The sequence below is a fragment of the Lampris incognitus genome, chromosome 10 (genome assembly GCF_029633865.1).
Source record: "Lampris incognitus isolate fLamInc1 chromosome 10, fLamInc1.hap2, whole genome shotgun sequence".
Lineage (NCBI taxonomy): Eukaryota > Metazoa > Chordata > Actinopteri > Lampriformes > Lampridae > Lampris > Lampris incognitus.
This window is the reverse complement of record NC_079220.1, coordinates 16,392,818-16,406,465: the sequence shown is the minus strand read 5'-3', so window position 1 is coordinate 16,406,465 and position 13,648 is coordinate 16,392,818. Positions and strand designations below refer to the sequence as shown.

Here is a 13,648-nt window from a genome sequence, read left to right as displayed (position 1 = left end):
CTTCGGAGGTAGGAGGAGGGCTCTCAAAAGAGACCCCTTTTGTCTACGGGTCCTTACATTGGATCGAGAGGCACAGCCTTTCCATAGAAACCGATACAATACACGTAGTGCTTTTTCACATGTCCCTGTTGGCCTACTAAATGCCAGTTCACAAAGTCCTTTCTTGCATCGATTCAATTAAAAGTTAAATGGTAAATGGACTGCATTTATACGGCGCTTTTCTAGTCTACCGACCACTCAAAGTGCTTTACAGTGTACGTCTCACATTCACCCATTCACACACATTCATACACCGATGGCGGAGGCTGCCATGCAAGGTGCCAACCTGCTCATCAGGAGCAGTTAAGGGTTCAGCGTCTTGCTCAAGGACACTTCGACATGCTCTCTGGAGGAGCCGGGGACTGAACCAGCGACTTTCCGATTACTAGACGACCCGCTCTACCTGCTGAGTCATGCCACCCATTTTCATTTATACCAGCCATTATGAGAGCCATTTTAGTCAAAGATCTCCTTGTGTGTTTGTGTGTGTGTGTGTGTGTGTGTGTGTATTCCCCAGGTCAACACATTGAAGTTTGCTGTACGTTTCTATAGGTGTGGTAGCAGAGCCTGTTGTACCTGTTTTCGGGCTTGATTGAGGCCATGCAGACGCTGCTGGAGTTCTCTGCGGTAGTTCTGGGCCGCCTCGATGTTCTCCTTGGCCTCCTGCAGAAGTGCATCCACCTCCACAGACATCCTCCCACCTCCTAACACACACACACACACACACACACACACACACACACACACACACACACACACACACACACACTGTTTATACAGTAAAATTCTCTGCTAATTTAATTAATTCAGGTGGTCTACAATTCAGAAATAGAAAATGGAAGTTAGTTTCAATGTCTTAAAAACCTGCTATCGCTCCTGCTCTCTCTCTCTTGCATGCATGCACACGCCTGTACTTCTATGTTAGTGAGGACCCCTCATTGACTCTATTCATTCCCTAGCCCTTAATGCTAACCTTAACCATCAGATCTACATGTGTAACCCTAAACCTTACCTTAACCTTAATCTAATCCTAACCCGAAACCCAAATCCTAACCCTACAATAGACCCTTAGAGAAGCTAAGACCGGCCAAAATGTCTTCACTCCTATGGGTAAAAACTCAACTGGTCCTCACAAAGATAGAAGTACAAGAACACACATGCGCACGCACGCACGAACGCACGCACGCACGCACGCACGCACACACACACACACACACACACACACACAGAGAAAAGGCCATATCAACTTTCTCATTGCACCAAGGGAACAGATCTGTCTGACATAAAAGGTGCTCTCTCTCACGCTCTCTCTCTCTCGCAATTCAAGTTGTCTGTCGGCAGCTCTGTCTTCTTGCTATTTGACAGGCCTGTGTGTTCCTTTTAGACAACTGAGTTCATGGCACACAAACTAAATTGGTGAGAATCCAGTGCCCTTCATACTGCGTTCAAAGGGGGCCATACGAGAGAGCGAGAGACAGAGCGAGCGCGAGAGTGAGAGCAAGGGCGGGGGGGGGACTGGCAGACAAGTAGGCAGGAAGTAAGACGGGCAGAGCTTGATCATCTCGATGATGCTGTCAAATGAGGCCATGAGATCAAACCATTTAAGAGAGGCTGATCGTGTATTTAGCTGTGATGTGTAATCTCTAAATCCACCTTTATGGATTTTGTGTCCATGATCAGACTGTACATCCACCCTATACTCCCTCCCCAACTGTAGGCCACAACAGCAACAAGACAATTCCGAAAAACAAAACCAAGCCACTATCACTCAAAAAACAACCCAAAAAAAACCAAAAAACAAAACACAGAATTATAGACCCAGCGACTAGAATTAGTCGTTTTAATTGAAAAATATCAACATAAGAAACTTTACTGTGCTATCTGCTGCAAATCAAAAAACAAACAAAATGAGGATTAAAGCAGAGATCGATACAGAAGCAAAACGTCTATTACCTGTAATCACCACTGTTAGAAACTAAGGCAGGAGGAAATGACAGCGTGCACAGTGAGAATTAGAGGATGTGAAGCAATATGTAAACCACTTCCGACACAACCAGGAAGCAGCATGGGTAAGACAGCAGCTCGCAACCTACCAGCCAGTCAACGCAGCCGGCTGACCAGTATAACGTCCTGCTATTAGCCCGCGTCAAAGACAAAACATGCAGCAAGTGGCGACAGGAAATGCGAGCCTTGTGTTGTAGTTCTGGTTGTGTGGAGATGTATCGGCGTGTGACTGAACACATGCGAGTCGATGGGCTGCAGATTAGGCAATTAACGGCCACATCTTTTACATCAACAGAGATCCTGTGGTTCCAACAACTGGTCGACAAAAGAAGACGAATAGTGGATTTAAAAAGGAAGCCATGAGGAAAATTCGGGCCAAGCCGGCCCAGAGCTCGGCCCCATGAGCAGCCCCAAGTCGGGTATTTTATGCCATAGCATCTTGGCCTGCGTCCTTAATGAACTGCAGATTCAAGTTCGGCTTCCTGTGACCTCTCTTGGATAATAGCAGCAGCCGTTATCTAACAGAGGTCAACTAACACTGCTGTGCGGTGGCTCAGCTGCATTTGGTTATTTTGGCTGCGATGTTAAGGTTAAAGCGACTGAACGTATGGAAAAGCGATTGCGCAGAACAAAGTAACATCAACAAGAGACGTTTATCCTGCCTTGCAGCAGCACTCAGGCAATAGAAAAGAAACACGTAATCTTTATCAAAGCTGACTCCAGGCAGGGATGATGTCTTCATGGTCAAGAACACAGCTTTCTGTTGAAAGTTTAGGGGAGTTTTTTTGGATGACTTCTAACTACATTTTCTTATCTACATCAGCTTTTCCAGAAAGTAAAAAAAAAAAACAACATAAAAACAATTATCAAGCCATTGCACTTGTGCAGCTGGCAACAAATGCTGATTATATTCAGTCTAGTTTATCAACCCTGAAACATAGCACTGGCTGTTCATCGAATGACAAAACTAATTAGCCTACTTGTGATTTTTTTTTATATTTTGAGATGCTCTGCATTTAATCCATCCTAGCTGTGTAGCTAGGAGCAGTGGGCAGCTGCCGTGCAGCACCCGAGGACCAACTCCAGTTCGTCTTGCCATGCCTCGGCCAAGGGCACAGACAGTATTTAAAGTATTAACCCTAACATGAATGTCTTTTTGATGGTGGGAGGAAACCGGAGCATCCGCAGAAAACCCGCTGCAGACATGGGGGGAACATGCAAACTCCACCATGTCAGGTGAGCCTTTGCTGCTACCATTATGACAGTAGATGGTACTATCTACATCTGTTTCTACCACCTTGTAGATTTGCCTCTTTAGGCAAAGGCTAGGGGAAGGTAACTCCGAACTCAAATCCAAGAAGGTGCTGGCAGTGGGGTGCTCGATGGTGTTTGCGGCAGAAGAGCCCAATAGGATCATGAGTCCTATCACACCAATGGCACAAACATCAGATGGCATGCAGAGCAACCACTCTGTTGCTCAATGGATGACATCACTTGACAAGTAAACTGTCACTGCAGGGCAAACTCTTTATCTACTGAGCCCGTTGCACTACGGTGTACCACTTAGGAATGGGTTCTGGGGTCCAGAGAGACTGTTTGGCGGGGGCACGACACCGACTGTCTTAACTACTGTGCAAGGCGTGATGTGAGGAGAGCTCGATGGGAAAAGCACTTGCATGTTTGCTGAGCTTAAACTGCATCACAGTCATCATTGTTTCAATAGACTGATGAAGAAGATGTAAACTCCACAAAGAGGATGACCTGGGACGACCCAAAGGTTAAACAACCCCGGGGTTCCAACCCAGGTCCTTCTTGCTGTGAGGTGACAGCGCTAACCACTGCACCACCGTGGCGGTGGTTTCTTCCAACAGTTTTGGGAAACTCTGGAAATGTTCAAACTGGTACTTCATAATTTTTCTGTTTGTCGGCTGTACATACATATACCAACGTGCTGCTTCAAAGATGTCTACCAACAGACGTTGAGTTACACTTTGCATGTCAATGTTTCACACTGCAGGTTTTATTCCAGCCAAATTTTCTTCTGAAGTCAATCTTTACTCTAACCCATATCCTATTAGCATTGAGAGACTGGTGTGTCCATGATAGCAGTGAAAGAGGAAATCACTAACAGGCCTCATGCCTGGGCCATATGTAGGCTACATTTCCCCAAGTCACATGAGGCCACTGGGCATCTCAGTCAGTGTCTTAAATGGTTTCCTTGTTTCATTTATCACACAACCCACTTCTAATGTCATTAGTGTCTTTCCAAAACCAGGAATGCATACCATGAGAAGCGTGGTGTTTGAGAATTACAAGACAAATTAATCACCGGTATGAAAAATAATCAGAGAGAATTATTTTTTTAAAAATTCTTCTGACATTCGCTATGATAAAAAGAAATGTCATTGTGGACACAAGTCTGCTATCTTAAAAGACAGAATGGTGCATATCAAGTCAAACGTCCATTTATTTGTTTTGGAAAAAAAAAAACCCTCATACTCTGCTCAAACCTCAAGCTGAGCTTGCCAGGGCCTCTCTGTTGATATCTGAAGACGCCAAGTCCGGATGTGATGATCGATGAATGTGCTGCAAACTACCTGCAAACCTGGAACAACCAAAAATCTGCTGAAGTATTTAGGGTTTCTTGTTACTAATGGCTTCAGCAGCTTTAACTATGGCTGTTGTAAATTGAAGCATGCATTAAAACTGACTTGACTCGTTTTAATAATGAGAAACAGAACATCTGGACTGTAAGTTCAATGGGGCTGAGATGAGAAAAATCCCAACACTGCTCTCAACCATCGACAAACATTTAAGGCCAGCAAAAGGATGGGAGACCAAAGGAAAAAAAAAAACTCCTCCTCAGTCAACAATCTCCTCTTGAGTCTAAAGTATTTCACTGTACTACCTTGCACTTAGTACTTGTACTCTGTGCAGTGACAATACAGTTGAATCTAATCTAAAACACGTCTGATTAACAGGTCAATTGTATTTCTGTGCTTCTTGTTTTGTACGGCTGTACATTGCTGTTGTCTCTACTTGGTGTTTGTCTTATAAAACTATTACTTGCTTTCGCTGTCTTGTCTTGTATAATGTATATTGTCATTTATTATATACATTGTGTAGTGTTACTGTCCTATGTTTAATGTTTTAAACTGTCACTATTTTCTACACCGAAGCAAGATAAATTCCTGTATGTTCTACATCCCGGCAATAAAGGAGTTATTACGAGTTTTGTAGCTCTCCTGACTGTACTTCTCAGCAGTATGTGACCCCAAAGGAGTGTCACTGCTGAAACACTTAGATTGGATTTTTTATTTTTTATTTTTTTAGGGAGTTGTTCCTTATCCGATGAGAGGGTCTAAGGACAGGATGTTGTGTTGCTGTTAAGCCCACTGAGGCAAATTTCTTAATTTGTGATATTGGGCTATACAAATAAAATGGACTTGATTTATGGGGTGTCATCATGCCTCAAAATGGCAAATAAGTCTGTGGTGCTAGTTTGTACCATGTGATCATTAACTTCCTTTTTGAAGACAAGACACACAATATCTAAGCTACCCAATATACAAAACTGTTTCCTTTTCACTGGCATTTCATCACCTCCGGTATTATTTGTCTTCTTTGTTTTATATGTTGATGTGTATTTACTACTGAGATGGGGGCTGGCTGTCCTAGTGACATTAAATTATCTAATGAAACAGCAACCTTGTCTGTAATATACAGCGTATTATGCATGACTGATGTATGCACGCATGCATGCACCCATCTACTTACAGTGCATAAACATGTCCACACATAAGTGGGGAAAAAATGCTAACATTTGTTCAGAAATTTGACATGCAAGATGGGGGACAAACTAAACAAACAGAGAAACCCACACACACTGTGAGCATGTACACCGACACACGTTGGATGGTTCTGCTGACCCACTGGGAAAAATCACCTGATCCGTCCCTGAAATCCTTCCCCCTTTAAAAACTACCTGCCAATGGTCACCCAGCAGGAAATTCATATCATTACACAGCAGGCCCAGTGAGCTGATACCATGTCAAGTCTTGAATCGCATAACCACCTCACTTACTCACACAAGACACACGAATGTAAATTAGCACATTTCCACATGGATGCAAACGTGCACTCACAATATTGCAGAGAAATGCGTTTTCTGCAACATGCACTTCCACGGGGGCAAGAAATATGCACATGATACACAAGTAAAAAGGGCTTCAAGTAAGGATCCAGGCAGTAATCTGAAACTGTTTTCTTGGAAAGGTTGCTTGTTGTTTGGTCCCAGAGTTTATCTTAATCCCTCTCTTTTTAAAAAGGCCCCCAGAGTCAAGGGATCCACACAGAAAGCCTCCTCATCAACTTATATAGACGATGACCTAAGAAGCTACTGTTCCTAAAAAAAAAAAAAAACAATACAGATTTGTTCGTTTACATGACATAACACTATCAACAAGCAAAACCTCTTTTTGTCCTCCTTTCTTTGATGCAGAAACAAAGAGGGAAAATTCCCCGCAATGCATTTTGGCTGTATTTAGGTCAGCCTGGCCACCCGTTTGGTATTCTGCTGCTTGCAGGCCCTTACAACCATATTGTCTGCTAATACAGCAGCACTGATGGGAGTGAAAGAGGGAGTTTTTTTTTTAATTTCATGCTCTGAATGAGGGAGGGAAAGAGATGAATGTGTAATGATCCTATATGTCTCCCGGGATTTAAAAAAAACAAACAAAAAACTGACCAGCAAATTCACCACTGGAGGAAAGGGGACGAGAGATGCCATTATTCTAAACACAATCAGTTGTTGCAGCTAGAAAAGCGCTATAAAAATACAACTTGATGGATTGATTGAATCAGTAAACCCACTCAGGCCAGTGTATATGATACATGCATTTCTTACAGACTTTTAACATCTCAACATTGCACACAAAAAAAAAGAAAAAAAGAAGTGCTTTGGCCAAGATGGACGTTATTATGAAAGGCACCCAAACTATTATTACCGCACTGCAGACAGACAGGCGGAGAAGCAGTTGACACAACTCTGTGCAACATGAGACATCAGACATGTTCACACTCGCTTAAAGGAACTTCCGTATTTCTGACTGTTTTCATAACTCAAGCCACTGTCCGCCCACGACTGGCTCTTCCAACCTTTTAAAATGTCCATGGATGTCAAACACAAATTAGAAAATTCTGCCAATTTCATGATTATCACACTTTGCGTAGGAATGGCATGGGGCTAGCTCAGTAGCCACAAACAATGAAACGTCCAACATGCTTGAAGGAGCACACACACACAACACATTAATTAGGAACAAACAGTTATTCTGATAGAGAGAGTCGGCTCGTTTCCAGCGCTGAGAAAGTAAAGTTGGTTACGATTTGCATACCTGCTTTCAAGACTGTTTGTTGGCCAACATTTTATCGTCCTGACACCATTCGCCACCCCCACCCGATGTGTTGAAGTTTTTGCTCAAGTCCGAAAATGACATTTACGAGGCGTTTAGCCAACAACCAATCCGAAGCGAAAGAGGGCAGTTTGATTATGATTGACGGAGTAAAAAGCCAACCGTTGTCATCTCCCTCCCACTTCGCCTTCCCTCTTTGGCAACCACGAAGTTATAGTCAGGCTAGACTGAAACTGATGAAATAATTTGATGTTTCCATTTACGCTAGGGAATGCAAAATACATATTAGGACAATAGCTTTACTCTAGCAATTGCAGACTGACGGTAGAACTTTATGACCGAGACCGGACAGGCCACAATTTAAGCAAACTGCGTTTTATTTTAGCAGAGCAGCGGTGTATCGCTCATACCGCTACTTCCCATACGCATGCGCGTTAATTTCAAATCAGGAAACCGCGCTTTTGCGCCTTTCGTGTTAGTAGTGATATTCCCCCATCTACTGTTTATACGGAGAACTGTGGCAGCGGCACGCCCTGAGGTTTTCTCTCGTCTGAAGATAAATGTAGATATTAAATCGCGGCCCACGACGTCAAACAGCTGAAATGTAAATGAAAACATAAAACTTTTCCAAATCAGGATGCGGATTTACGAGACCATACCGGATCGCTCAAGGCCCAGATTAACAACGGCCGCCATTGGTGCTGTGTGTACCGAAGGAACACAAGAGAAACAGGGGAAGAAGCTGAAAGAAGAAGAAGAAGAGGCAAATGACAGAACTTGTTGTAATGTATATAACGGTTCATAAAGATGAGAGAAAAACACTATAAAAAGTTTTACACATCGTTATAACCGTAGCCTGTTAAAACATAGATGATGAACGAAGAAATGGATAGATGGATGGTTGGTCCGATGGAGGTGAGCTTGCTACAGTGATTGATTGCTTGATTGAGCTTGATTGCTACAGTGGTTATAATGATGAGTAAAACTTTTTAAGGTGTTTTTCTCTAAGCTTAATTGAACAGTTATATACATTTTACAAAAAGATGTGTCATTTGCATCTTCTTCTTCTTCTGGGGGCTTGAGCGATCCAGTACGGTTTTGTCAATCCGCATACTGATTTGGCAAGACTTTACGCCGGATGCCATTCCTGACACAACCACTAAACCTATGGACGGGTCTGTGAATGTTCTCATTCATCCAGGTCATGATTATCCAAAGGAGTTGAATCAAGTGCAACTGGACCTGGTATATAGCCGTGACGGGGCACAAGGTAAAGCGCTGGATACTAGCAATAAAGGATGCGTTGGCCGGGAATCGAACCCGGGTCAACTGCTTGGAAGGCAGCTATGCTAACCACTATACCACCAACGCTCACGACGATTTCCCTTAACTCTTTGAAATTTTCCAATTCATTCTCTATGGTAAGCCTTAACTTTACTGTTCAGTTCCAATTTTGGCCACTAATGAGATTTGGGGGCGCTGTTCCGATTTTTTGCTTGGTCACTAAGCAGACAGCGTTCATCGCTAAGGAGAGTGTTTTACAGTACACCGGAGACTGCGATCAGTCAAGTGAAGCCGCTACCGTGAACACAGCGACGATACCATCGTACTTTTGGACATTTTCGGTAAGTTCGCGTTAATTTATTATTTCGTTGTCCGTATTAGCAACAACGACCAAAGTTACCATAACGTTACCATTATTTGAAACAGGGAAGAAACGGAAGAAGCTGAAAGAAGAAGAGGATGCAAATAACAGAACTTGTTGTAATGTATATAACTGTTTAATAAAGATGAGAGAAAAACACTATAAAAAGTTGTACACCTCATTATAACCGTAGCCTGTTAAACATAGATGATGAACGAAGAAATGGATGGATGGATGAATGGATGGTTGGTCCGATGGAGGTGAGCTTGCTACACTGATTGATTGCTTGATTGAGCTTGATTGCTACAGTGGTTATGATGATGAGTAAAACTTTTTATGGTGTTTTTCTCTAATCTTCATTGAACAGTAATATACATTTTACAAAAGGTTCTGTCATTTGCATCTTCTTCTTTTGGGGGCTTAAGAGATCCAGTACGGTTTTGTCAATCCGCATACTGATTTGGCAAGACTTTACGCCGGATGCCCTTCCTGACACAACCACTAACCCTATGGACGGGGCACAAGTAAACCGCTGGATACTAGCAATAAAGAATGCGTTGGCCGGGAATCGAACCCGGGTCAACTGCTTGGAAGGCAGCTATGCTAACCACTATACCACCAACGCTCGCCATATTTAGGCTTAACTCTCTTAAAATTTCGAATTCATTCTCTATGGTAAACCTTAATCTTACTGATCAGTTCCAGTTTTGGTCACTAATGAGATTTGGGGGGCGCTGTTCCGATTTTTTGCCTGGTCACTAAGCAGAGAGCGTTCATCGCTAAGGAGAGTGTTTTGTTTTTTGTTTTTTGTTTTTTAAAAGGAGAGTTTTACAGTACACCAGAGACTGCGATCAGTCAAGTGAAGTAGCTACGGTGAACACAGCGACGAGACCAACGTACTTTTGGACATTTTGGTAAGTTCACGTTAATTTATTATTTTGTTGTCTGTATTAGCAACAACGACCAAAGTTACCATAAAGTTACCATTGGTGTCCCAACCTAACCCGGTTAACCTGTCTCAGGTAACTTAACGACGCTAGCTAGGGAGATGAGCACTAACTTTAGCTACGGTGAGGAATAAAGTTATTGATATGTAATTAATGTAACGTTATAACGTTATGTCAACTGACTGACTAGCGTTGGCTGTTATTTTATCCTGTAACCTTAACTTTTTTGATATATAGCTAACTAACATTATGTCATGTTGTCAGTATTACTGTCGATCAAAGTATATGTGTTTCGTGTCATAACTGGCTATTTAAATTAACGTTACACAATCGCTAACGTTAGCTAGTATCTAATATACCAGTGGAACGTTTGCACCTGCTTTCCCTAAGGAATCAACAAAAACATGTTCATTAAAGGTTAAATGTTTGATTGTGACAGTAAAGAACACATAAGGTAACATAACTTGAAATAGTTTCTGGTTTTTGTCGTTAGTTTTATCTTAGTGTAGGTCTAATTACTTTGAATAATCTTGGGGTTATTTTGACCACTTGAAAGGGTTTACTCGACACCCCCCTTCCCTTCCACCCTTTCATCTCCCACACATCAAAGTCAAATCTACTGTCTGTTAAGTAGGGGGGCAGCAACAGGTGGGATGTAGTGACCATCAAAAGAGTATAGCTACTATCTATCTATACATTAGAGTAAATGTGTCTCCTGCTTTGGGATTATTACATGGCATATTTTGTTTTAATTATGTGCATTGTATCTGTATCAATCAATCAACACTATTTGTCTTATGTTGTACAGATTCAGTACCATGACGAAGATGGCGTTCTTCTCGGGTAAGGTCAAGGTGGCCTTCAGAAGAGGCCCGTCAGGCCATTTACGGCAGGACCCCTCTGATGCTGCCAAATGCCTGAAGACCAACCCGTCCCTGCAGGACAAGTCTGCACCTCAGAGGGAAGATGTGGTGAAGGCCAACGCCCACACTGTGGTCTTCCAGAGAGGGGGGATGTTTCAGACTGGCAGGAAGTAATGGGAGAATACATCCTCCAGTTTGGAAAATACAAGAGGAAGTCCTTCATGATGTAGGCTACGCCTTGTTCCTCACCAACAAGGTAGACCAGGAGATAAAATCAGGGCACTTCCATGCAGAGGGCAACAGTAAAGACAGCTTAGTGTCCTTTATCAAGTACTCCAGGGGCTTTCAGGACATCAGTGATCTCCTGGACTACCTAAGCAAACAAACACCTGCACCTGTTGTGTCCTCAGAGGACGAGAGACTTGTGGGCTTTGGAGCCCGGGCCAAGAACACCTGGTTGGAAGTTTGGGAAAACAGGGCCAATGGCTATGCTGCATTCATCATGCAAAAACAGTGTGTGCCAAACAGTAAAATGCACCAGCTACAGCAGTACCTGTTAAAGTAGCATAGCCATCTGAAGACTTCCCCAGCTCCACTGGCACCTGTCATGGCAGCCCCAACCCCAACATCCACCTTGACTCCTGCCTCTGATCTTCCAGGTAAGTTTATAACATAAGTAAAATATGAATAATTATTGGTTTGCTTTCTTTAACCATGGTATTTGCAATAATAATAATAATAATGATAATAAGCTTTATTTATATAGCACCTTTCATACAGAGAATGCAACTCAAGTACTTTCACATTTCAGCACAGAACATGGGATAAAGATAATAAGAAGAAAATAAAAATAAAATAATAATAAAAATGAATAACTATATATATAAAGTATGTATGTATATGTAATGTATATGTAATGACATCTTTGTTTCATTTCACAGTAATGGAGGAGGACAACGAGTTGGAGAGGGCGATGCTGAGTCTGTCCCCATCGAAATTCCAGACCCAGCTGAGTGAGTGAACTATATATAGATGACATGTTTTAATTCATGCCAATGAATCACATCCAGATCAGTGATCTGTTAAACTGTACTGATTACAATGATATAATGAATATGTTCAATGTGTTTTCTGGTTTAGCTTTGTCCACTGCTAAAGGTTTTTCTCCATCAGTTTGGGAGGATACTTCTGTGTGACCCACAGAAATGATCTACCATAACTGAGTTTCAGTATCATTATTTTGGCTATGTTCTGGCCATGTTCCTCATGCAGGGCTGCAAGTGAATGTTGTTTGACTGAGGACACATTTAAATCAATATGCTTTTGAACTGCTACTATACACACTCACTGGCCAAATAATAGGTACACCAGTCTTCCATAAAACATAAAAGAGTTGCCACATGTTTGTTAGGCAAAATCTTTGTTCTTAACCTGATTATCTATGCTGTTTTGGGATTCTCAAGTCATGTGTAGATTTTGGATTATGACTTGCTTTTTTGATGAGTATGTCAATTAATCATATTCGGCTATTAATCATATTATTATCAAATAATTATAATTCATGAATTGAATGCTGATATTTTGTCAATACTAAATGAGTACACACTCCAGCTAATCTAGGATAAATCCAGAAAGCATTTTGGTCGCCAGTGACTGGAATTGTGCACCTCTGCTCCATATGTTCCAGGCATCAGAGACCAGCAGGCCAAGGTTTCATTGCATATCAGCTCTTGGGACCAAGACAGGACTCTTGGTTCCCTTGGCTGGATACAATGCAGTTATATACTTATTTGTTATGTTGGCTGTGTTCCTAGCCTTGTTCAATGTTCATGTTGTTCTGCTGTTCTACTAACATCAGACCGAAACTGATGCAAAACTTCTACAGCCTCTCCCTGACTGGCCCCTGCGCTGTCTGCAGCTGTTATTCCACCACGCCCACCACACTCTGCTCCATCTCCTTCCACGTCTGCTGCTCATGGTCTACCCCATCCTGCTCCAACTGCTGCTGATGCTCTACCCCATCCTGCTCCATCTACTATCCCACTACTCCCCAGGTATGACCAAGACATCAGCCAGTGGAACTGCTCCCACAACCAAAAGATCTGGATGAAGGCGGAGATGGAAACTTTGGGACTATGGCCAGGATCTCAAGCTGTGCGACATGTCATGGGTATGATCTCCTTGTGGCGTCATCCACCCCAACCAGAACTCATAGATTCACTCTATGATTTGCCATCTCCGAGATACTTCCGACTACACCCTTTTTTCATTTGGAAACCAGCGCATGGCATTATGGAGAGAGTGAGGAACAATTATATCTTGCCCTGTCTCTACGGCTGCTCCCGGGGCTGTCCCGTCGCTATGATTTAGCTGGACAGCCGGAGGCAAAGTACCAGTGGGTGGACGAGTAAGAGCCAGATCACAAATTGCTTCTATGCAGGACAGGAAAATAGTGCAAAACATAATGTACTATATAGTTACAGAGATTAATTGCATGTAAGTGATGTAGAAACTCAGAATATCTATCTTTAATTAATTTTTTTCTTCTCTTAATGTGTGAGCTGGGACTGCTGCACAGATTTCAGAATCTCAAACCCTGACCCCCAGGAGCACCTCAACTGGGATTCATGGAAGACCACGGAAGCTGTGATGACTGAGGCAACCTCTGGGAGGGAACCTGATCAACTCGTGTGCCTCCTGGGAACAGTACAATGAAGATATCACTGTCAAACTGGA

The 13,648-nt window shown here is 42.6% G+C and overlaps 1 protein-coding gene, 1 long non-coding RNA gene and 2 other non-coding genes across 5 annotated transcripts in view; 1 reads left to right on the top strand and 3 right to left on the bottom strand.

Moving 5' to 3' along the window:
• The window catches only part of crlf3 (cytokine receptor-like factor 3), a 29,970-nt gene extending 22,452 nt beyond the window's left edge, over positions 1-7,518 (bottom strand). For both annotated transcript variants that reach the window (XM_056287725.1, XM_056287726.1), the window contains exons 1-2: positions 7,440-7,518; positions 616-743 (exon numbers count right to left, since the gene is read on the bottom strand). In XM_056287725.1, the coding sequence (XP_056143700.1) occupies positions 616-732 (117 nt within the window). In that variant the 5' untranslated portion in view covers positions 733-743; positions 7,440-7,518. The remainder of the gene's footprint in view (positions 1-615; positions 744-7,439) is intronic.
• Positions 7,519-8,756: 1,238 nt separating this feature from the next.
• trnag-ucc (transfer RNA glycine (anticodon UCC)) lies at positions 8,757-8,828 on the bottom strand. The gene has a single exon. It is a non-coding gene; the product is annotated as a tRNA-Gly (tRNA).
• Positions 8,829-9,655: 827 nt separating this feature from the next.
• On the bottom strand, positions 9,656-9,727 carry trnag-ucc (transfer RNA glycine (anticodon UCC)). Its single transcript has one exon. It is a non-coding gene; the product is annotated as a tRNA-Gly (tRNA).
• Positions 9,728-11,544: 1,817 nt separating this feature from the next.
• On the top strand, positions 11,545-13,420 carry LOC130120149 (uncharacterized). Its single transcript, XR_008810882.1, has 3 exons — positions 11,545-11,571; positions 11,854-11,925; positions 12,798-13,420. It is a non-coding gene; the product is annotated as an uncharacterized LOC130120149 (long non-coding RNA).
• The last annotated feature ends 228 nt before the right edge of the window (positions 13,421-13,648 follow it).